The sequence below is a fragment of the Cygnus atratus genome, chromosome 4, assembly GCF_013377495.2.
Source record: "Cygnus atratus isolate AKBS03 ecotype Queensland, Australia chromosome 4, CAtr_DNAZoo_HiC_assembly, whole genome shotgun sequence".
NCBI lineage: Eukaryota > Metazoa > Chordata > Aves > Anseriformes > Anatidae > Cygnus > Cygnus atratus.
Window position 1 is genome coordinate 11,114,230 of NC_066365.1, and position 16,821 is coordinate 11,131,050.

Below are 16,821 nucleotides of genomic sequence, written 5' to 3' on the forward strand. Positions count from 1 at the left end.
CAGAGCTTCTCTTGGAACATTTCCCATTATAGTAATTCCCCACAGATTTTCTTATAAGGAGACAAAGTGCAGTGTTGGAGCACAAGTAAATTGTAAGATGGCTGTAGGACTGATGGCTCTAACCTAATAAATGTTATTATAAGAATTAGCATGTAGAACATAATAGGATTTTTTTTGCAGTACAATCACATTAGTGTTGGTAAGTTCGATTTCCTGAAGACAATAATGTGAAGATTTCCATGCAAAAAGCAGCACATATTTCTCTATTTTCATGTCATATTTTTATACTAATCAACACTCTCATTTTGATAACAGACCTAAAAGCACTTGCATTAATTTCCAGCTGACTACACCTACAGTACAATACACGTGAATGTCACACATATAGAGCAACTTAAGGAACTTGTTATGAATATAAACAAATATTGCTACAAAACTGTTTAAATACATAAAGCTTACATAATGCAGGGATGAAACCTATGTATGGTGTACATACCAACAGGGAAAATGAGGTTCACAAATCTTCATGGCTGGGATTGTCTTCAATGATTTTTGGTGAAGCAAGCCATAGGCAAGCCATTGCCTTAAAGAAGCTTTTACAAAAAGCCCAACAAATCAACTACTCGCAAATACATGGAAAATTATTTACTCTGGTTTTCAGAAGAGTTACATGCTGAAAGAATTAAAATAACCCCTTGCATTAAATAAATCCTATTAGAATAAAAAATTCTAATATTGGCTTATCTTCAGCATGATATCTGTATCATGTCTCCTTGTGATTCTATGATTGTATAAAAAGGGCAAGATTAAAGATCTTTCAGAAAATATATATTGTATCTCAGTTATCTGCATTAGCTCATATATGCACACCCATAAATTTGATCACTTCCAATCTCATGACCTTACAGAGGTTTAAAGCTCTGTATTTAATTATTTGTATAACTTGCATATGACCACTTGATCACTTCTATATTAAGCTGTTTATAAAAAAAAAATGTCTTGAAAATATATTATAATGTATTTGAATTGAAAAAGGTCAGAAGAATGCTATTTACGTATCAATGGAGATGGCTACTGGGGGAAAACAAACAAACAAGGCCAAAACAAACAAAAAAATAAAAACCAAACAAACAAAACCAAAAACAAAATAGTCTGATATGGTATTACTAAAGAGAATTCTGGTTGAAAAGATTTTATCCTGGAAGTGGGCCAGAGCTTAATATAGCAGTCAGAACAGCAACCTGTCAAAAATGTTTAGATGGCAGCATCTCACTTCAGGACTTTAAGTACTTCAGTAGTAAGTTGCTAAAAGTCTCTGAAAATCAAGCCTCTTCTCTCCTCACTTTAATATGGATTAAGACAATGACTTTTAAGCGAACACATATAACCATCTTGGGCCAGATCCTAAGCCAGTATAAACAAATACATCAGCTTTATCTGGTGAAATTCGGTCACCCTATACTGTGGATTTTTCTTCCAATTCTTTCAACTATTGAAGAAAACAAGTGATAACTAGGCCAATCCTAAATTTTCTGCAGCTAGCACCACCACCAGACAGACAAACCACCAAGCAAATGCTATTAAGAAAAACACCATTGTGTTTAAAGACGATGTGTATACTGCAACAAATGCGTCTCTACATTACTGCTCGGAACAGAAATGGCTACCATTCTTCAAAGGCCAACGTAGATCTTTCCATTTTAAAAGCATCTCATTTGCTCTGGATAATGAGCTAAGAGTAGAAAGATTATGTGTCATATCACATTTCCGTCTTAATTACTTTTCCACAAAGAATAATGTAAAATAGGCATTATGATCCTAGCTTTTCCAGAACCTGCTACAAGTCTTTATAATAATACACTGGACATAACCTTTCTGTCACCATTAATTCAGTCCTTTAAAATATCAAAAAAGGAGGAAAACGCACATGAGGCAAAGCACAACATGTTAGGAAAATTTATTTATGGAAAATGATTCTGCCAGTTAATTTGTTTCCAACAGGCCCAGGGAATAAGCAAGTCTAAACATTACAATTTCTTACAAAAAGCAAGGCTGGTCTCTGGAGCTTTTTGACCCATGTTTTTTCACCCATGAGTTGACTTTCTGTAACCACTTAGCAGCATTATTCATTATTGGTTTAAGAGGGCCTTTCGGTGCAGTTAATTTATTGTACCCTCCAGCTTCCTAGCTCTTGACGATTTAGGAAACTATGATCATACACATTGCTGTTATAGCCCTCCATACTCTCTGGCTACTCTGCTTTCTACCAAATGCAATGGAGCCCATGTTCTGTTCTATAGGTAGATATGCAAACAGGTTTAAAATGGTATAACACAATGGTTAAATACAAACTTCAAGAATTATCATACAGAGAACAATGGAAACGGGAGCATAATTCAAGCAGCAATGGTTTGTCTGTACTCATTTGCCGCATAAATTTGCATCAAAGGAGGGAGCAAAACTGAAAATGGTACACACCTGCAGGGTCATCTGTCATAAACCCACCTCCACATGAGTCTTTATGAATGGGCAGTGTGGGCATTTCCATGTGTGGATGAAGAAGTAAAGGGTCAGAAAAAAGCAGGTGAAAGAGAGGGTCAGAGATATTCCTATTTATAAGCATCCCTGTCATAATAGGGTATCAAAAACATATATCAAATCATAACAGAGTACAAATTCAGACCTCTACCTCTGATTAAGTATAAATCTCGCACGCTTTATACTTCTCTTGAGTCCTTCAGAGCTAGCAGGACTTCTACTGTTTATGGGAAAAGGAACGCAGGATTCCCCACTGCAGGTGCCATGACTTGGGTAATCCTATTGTAAAATTGTTCTGAATACATTGCAAGTTCACCTTGGCTATTGAGATTAATCAATGCAGTGCAACAGTGCCTTAACCAACCATGAGTACGTACCAAACATGAGTGAAAGGATCAAGTTGAACTCATGCCTGAAGACAAGGAAGGCTTCTTTATTTGAAGCATCTTATTCTAGCACACACAAAATCAGGTTGCAATTATATCAGAATGGTAACTGCCTGGTGGAAGAAGTCATTCTAAACATCTAGGAAATCAAATGGGTCAGCCCTTGATGCTGTGCAGATGGAATTCTTCTGTATCTATAAAAATGTCTTCCCTTTGATAACCCACCCATATGAAGACTGAATGCAGTATATGAGAGCATCTTCCTGGCAAACAGCACAGGCATTTAGAAATCATACTAAGAAATGCATACTGCTCTTCCCTTCTAAGAAAATGACTCTTTGCTATTTCGAAGTAATTGTACTGAACACATTTTCATCATATTTCTAAAATAATAGTCTCCTTGAAGATAGTCAGTATTTATCCATCTTACCAGAATGATGGTGATGTTGTTCTTCTACGAACTCCAAGTCAAGCATTAGGTCATCTTCATCCAACTCACAGGAACCCAAGTTATTCAAAACATCCTAATATATATTAAATTAAAAACAAACAACAAAAGAAAAATAAGCATTTAGACAAATGGGTTAACCAAACTCTTCTACACAACAGAATGAAGACTCAGACCTGGAAAATATGTTCAAGTTGCTACGGGAAATTTTTCTATTAACTTTGGACTAGTGAGAAAATGTATGTAATAACCAGCCAAGTAGGCCATGTATTTGTTATGTAAGTAGGACATGTATTTGTCACCATTCCCTGTTTTACAGGATCTTGAACATTTAACTGAAAAAAACAGAAGTAATGCTGTCTGTATTACTGTTTTTTTTAACTGTTCAATGATACTTTTTGCATTTTCCCGAGTTTAAACATAACTGTTTGTGAAGCATAAATGTTATTTTCAGCACGATATACAATTATCACTATCTGTCTTTCATTACATTTTGGCATTGTCTGCCAATATTATCAGAACAGAGATTTACTATTCTATTTATCCAAGACATAAAGAGATACAAGTTCAGAATAAACAGCAAATTCAGACATGAACAATCAATTCATGAATTTTAAGTATTCATATGGGTAGTAAAGGATTACAATGACAGAGAAGAAAGCCTGACTGTAAGGTGTAGATGCTTAGGTCCCCATTCCCTCTTTGTAATTCCTTTTCTTTGCTAAGTTTCAAACACAGACAGGTAAGGGAGGCTTATATAATTCAATCTTTGGAATTCTTTTTTTTTTTTTTTAAAGGGGGGTGGGGTGTCTAAAATTAAAAGAAACTCAAGATTAATTTTTTTGTGCTACACTTTTCTCTCCAAGATTTGCTTCTTGGAAGATAAAATAAGCGATTATGCCTCAGGTAGACATCTTTACTCTGCGAGCTTATAGTCCAGCAGTATCACTGTTCAGGTGTCATTTGTGGTCACGAAATGGCATTCAGTTTGGCCTCAGTAAAGCCCTGTTTGGACAATCATTACTTGCAGCCATCCACAGGACAGCAATCGGTCTCCAAGCAGGTGACCCACAAACAGAGACAGGTCCATAGCGGGAGCCCTGGCTGAAGACAGCCTCTGCTCTCAGCCACTCAGAGAGGAACAAAGCAAACTGCTGGTAGCATGGCTGCAGGCAACCCACACTAGGACAGGTCATCTATTTATTGTTCTCCATTCCTATGCTCACCACAGGCAGTTATGGAAAACAAGGAGAGGAGGTGATTGTTTTCTCTAGTCCCTACCAATCTAAAGTTGCTATGCTCAATGGATGAAAATAGAATAGTAGTATCACATACTGTCAGGTAAGCATTTCTTCTGACATGATAATATCATGACATTCATAATCTTCTCCACAGTTCCAATGTCTAATCAAAAATAATACACGCATGCTCCAGCTAGTATTTTGTTTGAAAATCTACAAATGATACTACAACAGGTATGATCCATAGTCTATTTCACAGAGAAAAAATTCAGTAGACCCCCCCTTAATATGTTGGCACCCCAGACATCCCTTAGGCTGCCCTCTCAAATCTAAACCAAGGGACACTGGATTTCAGCATGCAAGAAGCCATGAATCAACCTGTTTGGGGGGCTAGAGATTGCTACAGAAATCTACTGTAGAGAAAGCAGAGAAATATAAGAGTAGTATACCTCAAACTAGCAAAAGCCCTTCCTGACCTCACTTCCAACAATAATTTTTTATGTTGCTTCTAATTCTTTCAAGTATTTTTCCCCCCATAAGAGGTGTCAATTCTTATTCACACTCAAAGCTTACACTTATTCAACTCTTGAGTAATGATTTCTCTAAATTCTGTTTTCCACTATTTCAGAAACAGTGTACAGGCAACATAATAACTTTTTTTGCGTTCTTTCCCTAGCTTACTGCTAGCATGAGAATACCTCTTCTGAGATGCAGAACCCATTGTTAATGCTGTTATTACATTTATAAATGCTGTGCACAGAAAGTGAGAATTGTCAAGTGGAGAAACTTCCATACAACCAGCAAGCAGTGCTGTACAAAAGGAAAACACCCATCACATGACCACTACAGTCACATCAAGCACAGAACATCTTAATCCCTTTATCTTAATGTTCAACATTTAACTCAGAGATCTGCTAGCCAGCATTCTTCATAGTAACTATTTCTTTTCCCCAAGGTGACAAAATGTAGACATTCAATAATCAAATTATTTATTACCATAGAATACAAAAGCATAGAAATGAAAATGCAGTGTGCAGATGCAAAGTATCAGGTTATGGTATCTGATACCTGTGTAGATACATATTTATCTAGTCTGCATTTATGTTAACATATAACAAAAACCCAAAGTAAAACCAGTTTTCTGATATTAAAAATAAAATAATTAAAAAAAAAAACCTGTCTTTTCTATTACATGAAAGTGGGAGAACACCTATTGCTCAATGTTATAGATAACCCCAAAATTAAATAACTTTTGAATCACTGTTGGAGCTAGTGAAATACCAAAGACTGCAAATCTCATTTAGGGCTTATGTGTATCCGGTAGCAGCTAAGTATCTCTCAAAATAGCAGCAAGACACTACTAAATTTTTTTTTTCTTTTCTTTTTCATATATTCCAAGAGACATGACTTAACTATCTCTAGTCCAACTGTTTTTACAAGCTGTCTTTCAAAAGGAGAATCAAGGATTATGGCAATTTAAGAGCAGAAGATCATAATGAAATGGTGTCTAAATAAATGAAGAGCTTTTTCTTTTATTTTTAAATTCCACTTTTACATTTAGACATTACTAGGCACTCAAGGTTGACCAAAATGATGTATTAAACAACTCAGAGAAGGTACAACATATCTTGTTTTATTGTTTTATTACTTAGTAAAAGCATTCCAGCAAAAAAGTCCAGAAGAACAATCCCTGCAATTTTTAAGCAATATCTAAAAGTTTTTCATGCCAGTACTGGTTAAAGGTAGAATCACGTAGCACACAGGTTTGTTCTTTAAGTTGAAATTATTATTTATATTACAGTTGACCAACTGAACCCATATTGATATTAATGCTAAACATCCTTTGAGGAACCATAACAATAGCAATGAGCATGATTTCATGCTAGTTCAGTATCTCCTACTCCTTGTGCAATAACTCATGCATTGTCAGAAATCTTGTGAGATTGCCTGCAATTTCCTTGCAATCACTGCAAAAATGTAGTGATTCACAGGCCTCATGTTCTAAGCTGAAGAAACTCCACCAAGTAATACGAACTAAAAATAAAAAGGTTGTATACAAGTTTCCTCCTGCATACAACTGCCTTTCAGGAAGGCCCTTGCTTCCAGTAACCTTCAGAGTGGAGACAAATCATGCCCCATCTCTCTGTTCTTGTCCTTGGCTGGGAAGTTCCCCTCTGTCCTGCGAGGCTGGTGTGCATCATGCTCCTTACAGCAACACCTCTGCTTGTCCACCTGAGGTCTTCCCCATGCAGCTGTAACCCCCTTGTCTCCCCTTTCCTAAGCCTCTCTGAGTGTGCCAACAACAGTAGACAAGATAAAAGTGATAAAGAAGAGTTTTATTCTGATGCTTATTCTTATCAGAGAGGGAGCTTCTCTATCTGCTAGATGTGTCAATTCTGCCAGTTCAGTGGCTTCCTTCTCATCATCCACCATTGAGGAGGAACATCTGCTTGCAAGGAATCACTCCACAGATGCAAAACAGGTACAAACAAACTCATGAATGCATAAAAGCACACCCAAGCAGAGGAGCATTGGTAAAGTTCTTACTTCTGCCTTCACAGTAATATTTTCTGAAAATATATAGGTATAAAATATAATAGAAGGCCCCTAAAAGGACCTGCTTAATGTCACAGTTCAGCAGTACCGCTCAGAGACATGCCAATGTCTTCCACTCCTATGCCTCCTAGCTAGGTTCCATCACTCCTTGCAACTCCTTTGTTGATATGACAATTGGTAACAACTGTAATTTCTTAAGCTTAATACCTCTTGACCCTCTCCCTGCTCTCCCCCTCACTACTGCTACTACACTCTTTGAAGAGCAAAGCAATTAAATGAAAAAAAAAATTAAATTAAAGATGGACTGAGAAAATAAAAGAGAGAGATGAAGCCCTAAACCAGCATTCAAAGTGAATAGTTTTAAGGCATTGTTACATAAAGAAAAAGAAATGAACATTTCCATCAAGGTTCCAAGGAAAGGTTTGTTGTCTATTTATGGTGACATATCATTTATTTATTCCAGAAGGTAAATCGTTTAGCGAGGGCAGAAGCTCTGCAGCAAAACCCTTCTTATTTACTTTGTAATAGCCCCTTTATAAGCCCTGAGACATATTTCCTACTTTTGTGTCTGCTTCCCACTTGACTTCTAGCCCCGTTCTGCCTTTAAAATGGATCAGGAAATAACATGATGTTGTTTTTTCTTCCAATTTATCTAACCTTTTCGTATACCTCAGTGCCTCTCCCTCTGTGGTGGTAGCATTAACAACTACAACACACCCCTGCACCAACACAGGCTGATCAGCCACTGTGGAGGCAGCACTCAGCAGCATCTGCTTCCTTGGGCAGAACCTGTATGCAAAACTCAATCTAAAATAACTTTGAGCACATCTCCATCTGGAGTCTTTACAGGATCTTTTTGCTACGCCACTCAAGTGCACATAATCTAGTGTATCTATTCTGACCTCCATCGCTGTTATTTTAACAGACCAAGAACTAAGATGCAGAAACCCAAAGGGACCTTTCTTAGTTGGAATAAGAGCGGAGAGAAATGGACCAACATTATCTGAGAGAAGGTGTGAATATACTGAAGTTACCATTTGCCCATCTCTCAGGTGTCATTTTTCCAGTTTTCCTGTTCAAGATGGGCTTCAGCCCCAGTTTACGTACTTCTCTTTCTAACTTTGACATGGTGAAATACCATGGCTATGTAAACAAGTTTACGTTTAAACAAGAATTTAACAATTATATTTAAAATATTAATAATTTGGAATAAAAAGCAGTAACTTGTACACTGCTTTTGATAAATGTAACAGTACATCTGTTATTTGATGGCTGTAGCAGAACATAGCATTAACCCAAGAATATTTCAGTAGAATATTTCAGTAACTTTTCAGTAAGTATTTTTGCATTAAAAATTCTTTCAGCAAAACAAAAGGTGTTTAACAAAAGGTGTTTTCCATCCAACCGTTAGGCATCTTACTCAAAGCTCATTGGCACCACTGGTATTCAGTTTAGTTTTAACTGGGTCCAGATGTTCTTAATCAAGAAATAGGACCTCAGACTAGTTTTATTATAAAACATATGCAGTGATTTGTATGGATATAGCTCAGGAATAGCTGAAACATTCCAGGAATAGAAACATACTAGAAATACAAGTCCTTCCATCCAGGCAGTATAGTAAGTTTACCCAGGATTGCTGAAGGAGGCTACCTACCTATCTTAGTTCCTTCCCTATCTCTGTCTTTCTCTCTTCCTAGTTTCCTTTCTTGTATTCACTCCAAGGAAATCTTAAGTGTAATATATGTGTTCTTGGTCCTTTTCCAGAACAGTAAAGTATTTCAATATTTTTAGCCCTATTCCAACCTAGAGTCTACAACTTCTAGAAAGTTTGAAAGCTGCAATAAATAAGAAAAGATAAGTACATATTAAATTCCCAACATAACAGATCTCAATTCTACTGTTAGGCTTAATCAAACAACAAAAAACAAATAACATTTTCTTTATGAAACCCCTTTTATTATTGTTTATTATTATTATTACTCCAAATAACCAGTTTAAACATATAAATAGCTAGTAAAATTTCTGCTTATGGAATTATACTATACTCATTTAAAAACTGACTACCCTAATATTCAAAAGTGACAATAAGACATACATATGAATGTACAAATACACTGAAGCATATTATTTCATCAAACAATGCAATTCAGTTCCAAAAGGACCTTGCAAAATCATATAAATTGCACAACATACATAAACAAGGTAGGGCAAATCCATGTAGAACTGAACGTTAACAACTGTTTGAACAATTACTGATTTAGTAATTCAGTATAATTCAGTATATTAACTAATATACTGAACAATTGGTTGTAGGTGTGAAATCTGCTCATTTAGAAAACCCAAAAATCAATGGAACCAAATAAAAGATTCATTTATTTATGTTTACACTCATTTTTATTCTTGACTTCTCTCTCCCATACCATTGAAATAATAAAGTAATAGCAAGGTCCTAACTGCAGCTGACACAGGTTCTCTGCCATTACCAGCACCTTCAGAGAGTTCAATGCATTATTTTGTAATTTTATTCTAATTAACATGCAGTCCATAGTCAATATGGTGTTCAATAGCTTGTGTTTCCTTTCATTTTCTGTGCTGGTATCCTGAGGGAGATTCAGCTCTGACAAGTTTTTTTGTGTTTAAGCAAAGGGATGTAGGCTGTTTTCTGATCAGTACTTTTGTATATTCACACAAAGGTTGCCACTGGGACCTGGCATTTTCCCATGGTTTTCACGGTTGTATTACACAGGTGACAGAGATTTCCATTTCATTACAGTATGGTGATATGCCAACAAAATCTTGACTATTGCTTGGAGATTGTTCAAGACCTTTGAGATCTTGAGGTCCAGTAAGCAACTTAATGCTGCTACAAGACTGAAACGCTTACATGTTCACAGTTACTCAGTTCATAGATATTTGTCAGACACATATGGCTGAAGATGCCACCCACAGAAGTCACTGAATGCTAACTTGGGCAATACGCACAATGATACAACCTTACTATTATGAGCTTGAATATACTGAATACATTTTGTTAACGTTGCTTTTGATTAAGCTTTACATCTGTATTCCTGAAGAACAAATGTCAGACTAAGACCTGAATTCATGTCTGTGTGTGCCTATGTAAAATACTGCTACCACAATTGAAACCAAGAAGAGGAGCTTTGGTCATGGGAGTACCACTCTGAAACATAGTTCAGCAGCAGCAGCTACATCCTATATGGACATATTTTAGGAAATCCCTAAAATCCAGGGGAGTAACTTTTAAAACTTTTTTTTTTCCTGATACAATAGCCCATGTCTCATTTTCATAAGTGATTATGTGAGAATCACTGGAATTTCAAAGATAGTTTAGAACTACAAGAATAAAAACCACTTTTCAAAAAATACTTTGAGTTCTGTTTTGTCTTCCTCTCTCCCTGTGTTGGTCATCTTTCTGAATCATACTCTTCTGTGCTATTGTTCTTAACCATTTTCTGAACACAGATTTTCACATCTTATTGTCTGGTTGTTTTTTTTTTTTTCGTGTTCTGTTTTTTGTTTGTTTGTTTGTTTTGTTTTGTTTTTTTCAGAATATAAGGGCTTACTGCTCATGCCTCCCAGTAGAAATGAGGCACTAAATGTGGTTTATTAAATTCCTCTTTGAAAGAAAAATAGCCTGTTATTATATGTATAGTACTATTTTTGTATTTAATATTATAGATTCCTTTTTTTCCCTCTGTAGAAATACATGTGGAAGGCTATTTGAGATCAATGCTTTTGAAAGAACACAAAGAAAACACACTCTAGGGAGAATAATTTGATTCTTTTGTAAGAACATATGTATGGCAATTCACCTGTATCTACTCAGGGTCACTGCATATCTGATGCTGGAAAAGATCAGAATTAAATATTTCAAGTCTCAAATGATTTCTAGAGATTGCCAAAAGATAGCACTTCATCAAAATTGTACTCTGCAAAGAAATGTGGTGTACAATCAGCATAAGAATGAAAACTCTGAGATATACTCAAGGAAATAAAAGACCTTGAGCTATTTAAAGTAATGTTAACTCCTAGAACCGTACCTGAATAATTCATGGACATAATGAAGTATTTCGCCTTCTGCACTCTCCCACATACTTCAAAAGGAAAATGAAAATACATGAAGCCTTGCAAACAGAAACCCTGCCAATGGTATAAACGTCTCTGCATCAAGTGTAAAGTTTCTGGATAACTTTCATATACCAAGAGCAGCCTAAAAGTATTCTTTTCTTCTGAATAGCACCACCAAAAAAGCTTATTATTCCCTAGTCACATATGTGAGAGACATTAGAAAAGGTAAAAAAAATACATCTTGTAATGGTTGGCAAGAACAGTTTTTTGTAGCTAATGTGGAAATTCACTTATAATGTAGATGAATGTGCCCTTCAGACCCAAAGACAGAAGATTATCAGTGGAGAAAATTGTCCAACTACAGAGCTCAGATCCATTGTACTGCTCCTCAAAATATTTTTTGCACACATTTCTGGCTGTGCAAGGGAAGCATACCATCTTCCATCCTACTCTTGTTTCTGCCCTTTTGATTCTCTTTGTGCATTAAATCAATTTCTGCAATGATGCTCCTTTTGCCTGATCGATTATAACTAATAGACTCTCCTAACATCTCAGTTTGCACTCACCCATATGGGGTTCACTCTGCTGCACTACAGCCTTCCTGCTGAAACTACAGAAATGTAACACAACACAAAGCTCGAGCACCTCTGGTGGCAGGAGCCAACTGTGCTCCTGTCAGGCCATATGCTATGGAGTCAATCAGGATCAAATCAGAGGGAAGTGACATCTACCTTCAGAAGTTCATGGGTGAAAGAGTTTGAGCAAATAACATGTTGATATACAGCACCAACAGTCACTCTACCGTATTAACCAACTTTCCTGTCATTAGAACAGCACATACATGAACCATACTTTAGGGTACTGTGATACCCAGAGGTGACCAGCACCTTCCTCGCCCTCCCATCATAGACCTGCAGCTCTTCTTCCTGCATAGCACCTGGAGCTGCTGCCAGCCCACCTAAACACATTTTCTGCTGTTTGGTCATCCAAATGCTACAGTACTGATGAGGATAATGTGCAGATGAAAGCCAGAAGCGGATGACCATACTATAGTACTGATCACAGTGAAGCAGCGTCATCTGCTTCTATGAGAATACTTCTGAACACCAGTGGATTCACCTTTGCACATGTAACCAAATATACAATTAGTATTTTACTTGCCCTGCATTCATATATATGTATACAAAAATATAGAGGCAATGACCAGTGCATATGATTTTTGTAACACCATACCACCACTAAGAGTGTAATTAATAAGAGTGCATAAGTAACTTACAACAAACACATCAAGCAAAGGTATATAAATAATAAGCAACTCCAAATATTCAGAGACTTGTGGCATAGTTGCACAAACAGTGTACAGCAAAACATGCAACCAAACAGCCTGCAAGATAACAACAGAGGAGGCAGAACAGGCAGGAAAGGTATGTGATGGAACAGGGCAAGTCCTGGTTCCAAAAATAAGATGACCTATGGGAGAGGCAGACAAGGTCCTCACCCCTTCTTTTCGGGGAGGAGGCTGAGAAGCACAAAACCACCAAGGATGAGCAAGGTATGAGCATGTATGTGGAAAGAAGAAGCTGCACACTCAGGTTCCAGTTTCCAACCTCAGAGAGCGCGGGAGCTCGGCTGCTGCTGCCTCAGTAAGGGAGATGCCAAGAACCATAACCATCAGCAGTACCCACACCCTGGCAAAACTGGACTCATTTGCCAGTGTCTAAACAGCCCCATTATAGCAACCTCTAATTCCCACACTTGCAAACATGTATGCAAAGGTTCATATACCCATTTGCAACACATGGGCTAGCTGCACAGGCAAACAGCTCTTAGAGAACCAGGAGGGAACAGATGCCCTCAGCATTTAAAATTTACTATTTTTTATGTTTCTATTAAAGTATTCAAATGAATCCATCTTCAAGTCAACTACTAGATAAGAATCAGTTCTTGACAAAGCAGCACTCACTTAACATTGAATTAACTGTCAAGCAGTAGAAGAATATCAAAGCAAAAGCCACATTTAAAATGTGTACATGCTTCTGTGCACCAGAAAGCTTGAGATTTGAGTCTGTGAATAAAAGAAAAAGAAAACAAAAACATTTCAGTCAGAGGCACTCTGTTGCTTGTTTGCCATTTTTTTTCAAATAATTCTGGAGTGATGAGGTTCACTTTCATTGTATCATGACAACTGGATTTTCTGTGTTTGAAAGAAAAAAGGTGTGGACATTTTTCATACATCAATCTCTAATTTTCACTAACAGAATTCTAGAAAAAAAAATCTGTTGTTGAGAAAATATAAAAATGCATTTAAAGAAATGCAATAAAGCTTAAAATGACCAAATAAAGCCTTAATAGATTTTTTTTTTCCCCAGTCATACACACGTATGCTTTTCTCCCAGCAGATGGATACATCTGCAGCACATAATTTGCTTTGTGGATTAGTTACTGCTTTTACAGCTTTTGTAATAGGCAAAGCACTATGCAAGTGTTCTAGTACAGTCATTATCATCATATAGCTTTGGGAAAGTTTTCTACATCTCCTGTGCCAGATTTTTGTGCCAGACACGGAAAAAGCTCCTTAGGTATCTCTGTCCTGCATTTATATAGAACACAATTCAGACTGTTCTGTATTTGCATGTACTTTAGGGATGTGTGTTCAACAGGTCATTCAATGCATGGATTGGTCAGGTAAAACACTAAAAACACTGAAATTAAACACATAACTTATGGCTAAACCTTCTGGCAACTAAAACTTCTGGCTCTGTCCTGACAACACCCAAGTCAATGTTTCAGCCAACATCTAAATAGTCAAAAATCAAACGTAATCAATCTTGGAATTCATTTTTGGCTTTTCTTTGCCAGTAGTATGCAGAGGGGGGGAAAAAAAAAGAAAAAAAAAAAAGAAAAAAAGGATGTAACCACATTATTAGTGAGGAGTTGGAGTTGCCCTCCCTAAAATAGAAACATTTAAATTCAGGGGATACAAGAGGCAGAACCTTAGCATTTACAATCTTGATAATCCACCACTGCTCTGAAAGGCAAACCGTGGCAATTTCTTTAGAGAATGTTGTTCTTTTGACAAAACACAAAAGAACAATTCCCCCTCTGCCACCATCCCCGTTTGTCTGGCAGAGACAGTGGAATTTAGGCTCCATTTCTCCAAACAAAACCAACATTGCTTACAATGTTTTCAGTATTTCTGAAAAGCAACGCAGAAAAAGGTATATGCAAAGGTATAGCAAGCTCAAGATTTGATCTGTTATTCTTGCAGGTAATCTTCCCACAAAAGGTCACCGTTCTAGTTGTGTCATCACAACTCTACTTGTGATGGAGTCAGCAATTTTGGACGCTAAATGAAGACAACCTATTTTACAGCTTGAACATTAATTTATTTCTAAGAAAAGACCATAAACTTGCTACGTATGAAAAACTTAAAAATCTCCTAAATATATGTTTAAATAAATATTTTTGTCCAGTAACAGGAAAATGTAATACTTTTTTCCTGACAATATAAGCCAATTTGAGACTGAACCTTCTGTTTCTAATTCTAATTTGTAGCCTGTAATATTGGTGATAAATCACTAAAAACTGAGCCCTTTAAACGAAACCACAAGTGAGCCTTTACTATGGCATCATTAATGCAATAACATAATAGATATGCTATTGCTAATATTATTTGAATTCTTTCTGTTTCCTTGGTAACTTTGGCCTACAGCTGCTCTGGTAAACAGGGTTTTAAATCATTCTTTGAGAAAGGCTTCTGCTGAAATGTCATTTTTCCGCTACCAAATATTTTCCCCAGTTTCTTTGTTCTGTTCTTTTTCACAAAGAAAAACTGTAAAGGCAATTACTGATTTTTTTAGTTATTGCAGTTGAATGGGCAGTGAAGTGGGAACTTGAGGAAGCAAGGCGTCCTATAACAAGATTCACCTAATGTCAGCATCTGCAGATCAAAATATAATATTCCACTTTGGAAAGGTACCTAAATCTCAGAGAGACAAAGAAAAAACAATCCCTTGTTGGACATACTGCAACGCATAGATTTTACAGGCTTTGTTACTACTCCTCTGTACTTTTAAAATTTTAATGCTTAAAAGGACTCTCTCAGTACCTGTGTGTGCATTTTCTTCCAACAAACATCTAGCTCCCTAGACATTAGAATGGAAGAAAAGCATGAGTATCTATAGAACGAGTGTAAAGCCTTTCCCCATGATTTATACAAGTGTTTAAATTGTATGGGTAAGGTTGGTTTGCCATGCACGTGCAGCTTAAGAAACAGAAAACTATAAGAGTATCAGTCACCTGGCTTTTATATCTGAATTCACAAATGGCCAAACCAGTAGATTCAGCTGCCAGACACCTTACCAACCAAAACTACAGAAAATTAACAGAACCTGTTTGTTGCCCCTACAAATTTGCTGATGAAGTCAGCATACAAATAGCTTTCTAAAAAATACACACTGGGTTTGCAACAAAGCAAAACACAAAACCTATTCTTCGTTCTGCTTATGGGTCTTTTCCTGCAATTCTATTTCCATTTATTTCCACTCATTGTGTGGCTTTGCAGTTTAAATGGCATCTGCAAGATTTCTCCGACGGTGCCCATTCTTCCCATAAATTTAACAGAAATACTGTGCATATAATATAAAATGGCAATGAAACAGCATATTTTAGGTTTAAAAGGACAATGAATGAAAATATGCACTCAATAAGCAAATTACTTATTCATTGAAGGCTCTCTGGGTTGCCATTAAATATCATGTATCAAATCATAGAATTCTTCATCTTAAGCACACAAATGTGCTATTTGAACAAATGGAGATGGACAGCTTATTACACTAACTGACAAGTTAGATGTCAGACCTTAGAAATTTAGGAAAGGCTTAGCTTTACTAGAAAGTACTCCAAAGCCCTTTGCCACTAATCAACATTTACGGAACTTCAGCACAGAAAGCAACTGAAACTCTTTGAGGTCACGGTGACACTGTCAGAAACTTTCTCAAATCATTACCAAAAAGGACTGTCATTATAATGATTTTCACTTGCCACTAATTCCCAGCTGCCTAATTTAGTAGGGTAGAAAGCAGTCCCCCCAGTACTAATTGGAATAAATTTTTAATTTAATAGTCTAATGCGTTCCCGTTTTTTCTTCTTTCAGTGAATCAATGCTCTCATTATTTGTTAGTAGCTAGGCGCTGAATGCATACTGCTGAGAGGCCTAAAATAAGACAGCTTCTTGGTCAAAAGTCTAAGTTTAAAAAGAATCAGCAATACATACATCATAGAGTAGGTTTCTTTAGAACAGTTATTATTTTCTTTTAGAAAGAGGTGAAATTCAGTCTTCTCTTTTGAATAGAATAGCAGTATGTATAGGTTCAGTTAAAATAACGCTGTTGTTTCATTCCCATTCCCATTCCCATTCCCATTCTAAATAGCCAAGACAAAAAATGCAGACTTGCTCAGCATTAAGAACAGATTTTTAACCTATAATGTGAATAAATAGGATTCTCGTGGAATAAGCTTCAGGAGGGCCATCGCAACAAACTCACCTGGAGAATACTTACTA

At 36.5% G+C, this 16,821-nt stretch overlaps 1 protein-coding gene across 4 annotated transcripts in view; it reads right to left on the minus strand.

Moving 5' to 3' along the window:
• Nucleotides 1–16,821, minus strand: part of CCSER1 (coiled-coil serine rich protein 1) — a 675,103-nt gene that overhangs the window by 541,738 nt on the left and 116,544 nt on the right. For all 4 annotated transcript variants that reach the window (XM_035541340.2, XM_035541349.2, XM_035541356.2 and 1 more), the window contains exon 4: nucleotides 3,355–3,448. In XM_035541340.2, coding sequence (XP_035397233.1) covers nucleotides 3,355–3,448 — 94 coding nt within the window. The remainder of the gene's footprint in view (nucleotides 1–3,354; nucleotides 3,449–16,821) is intronic.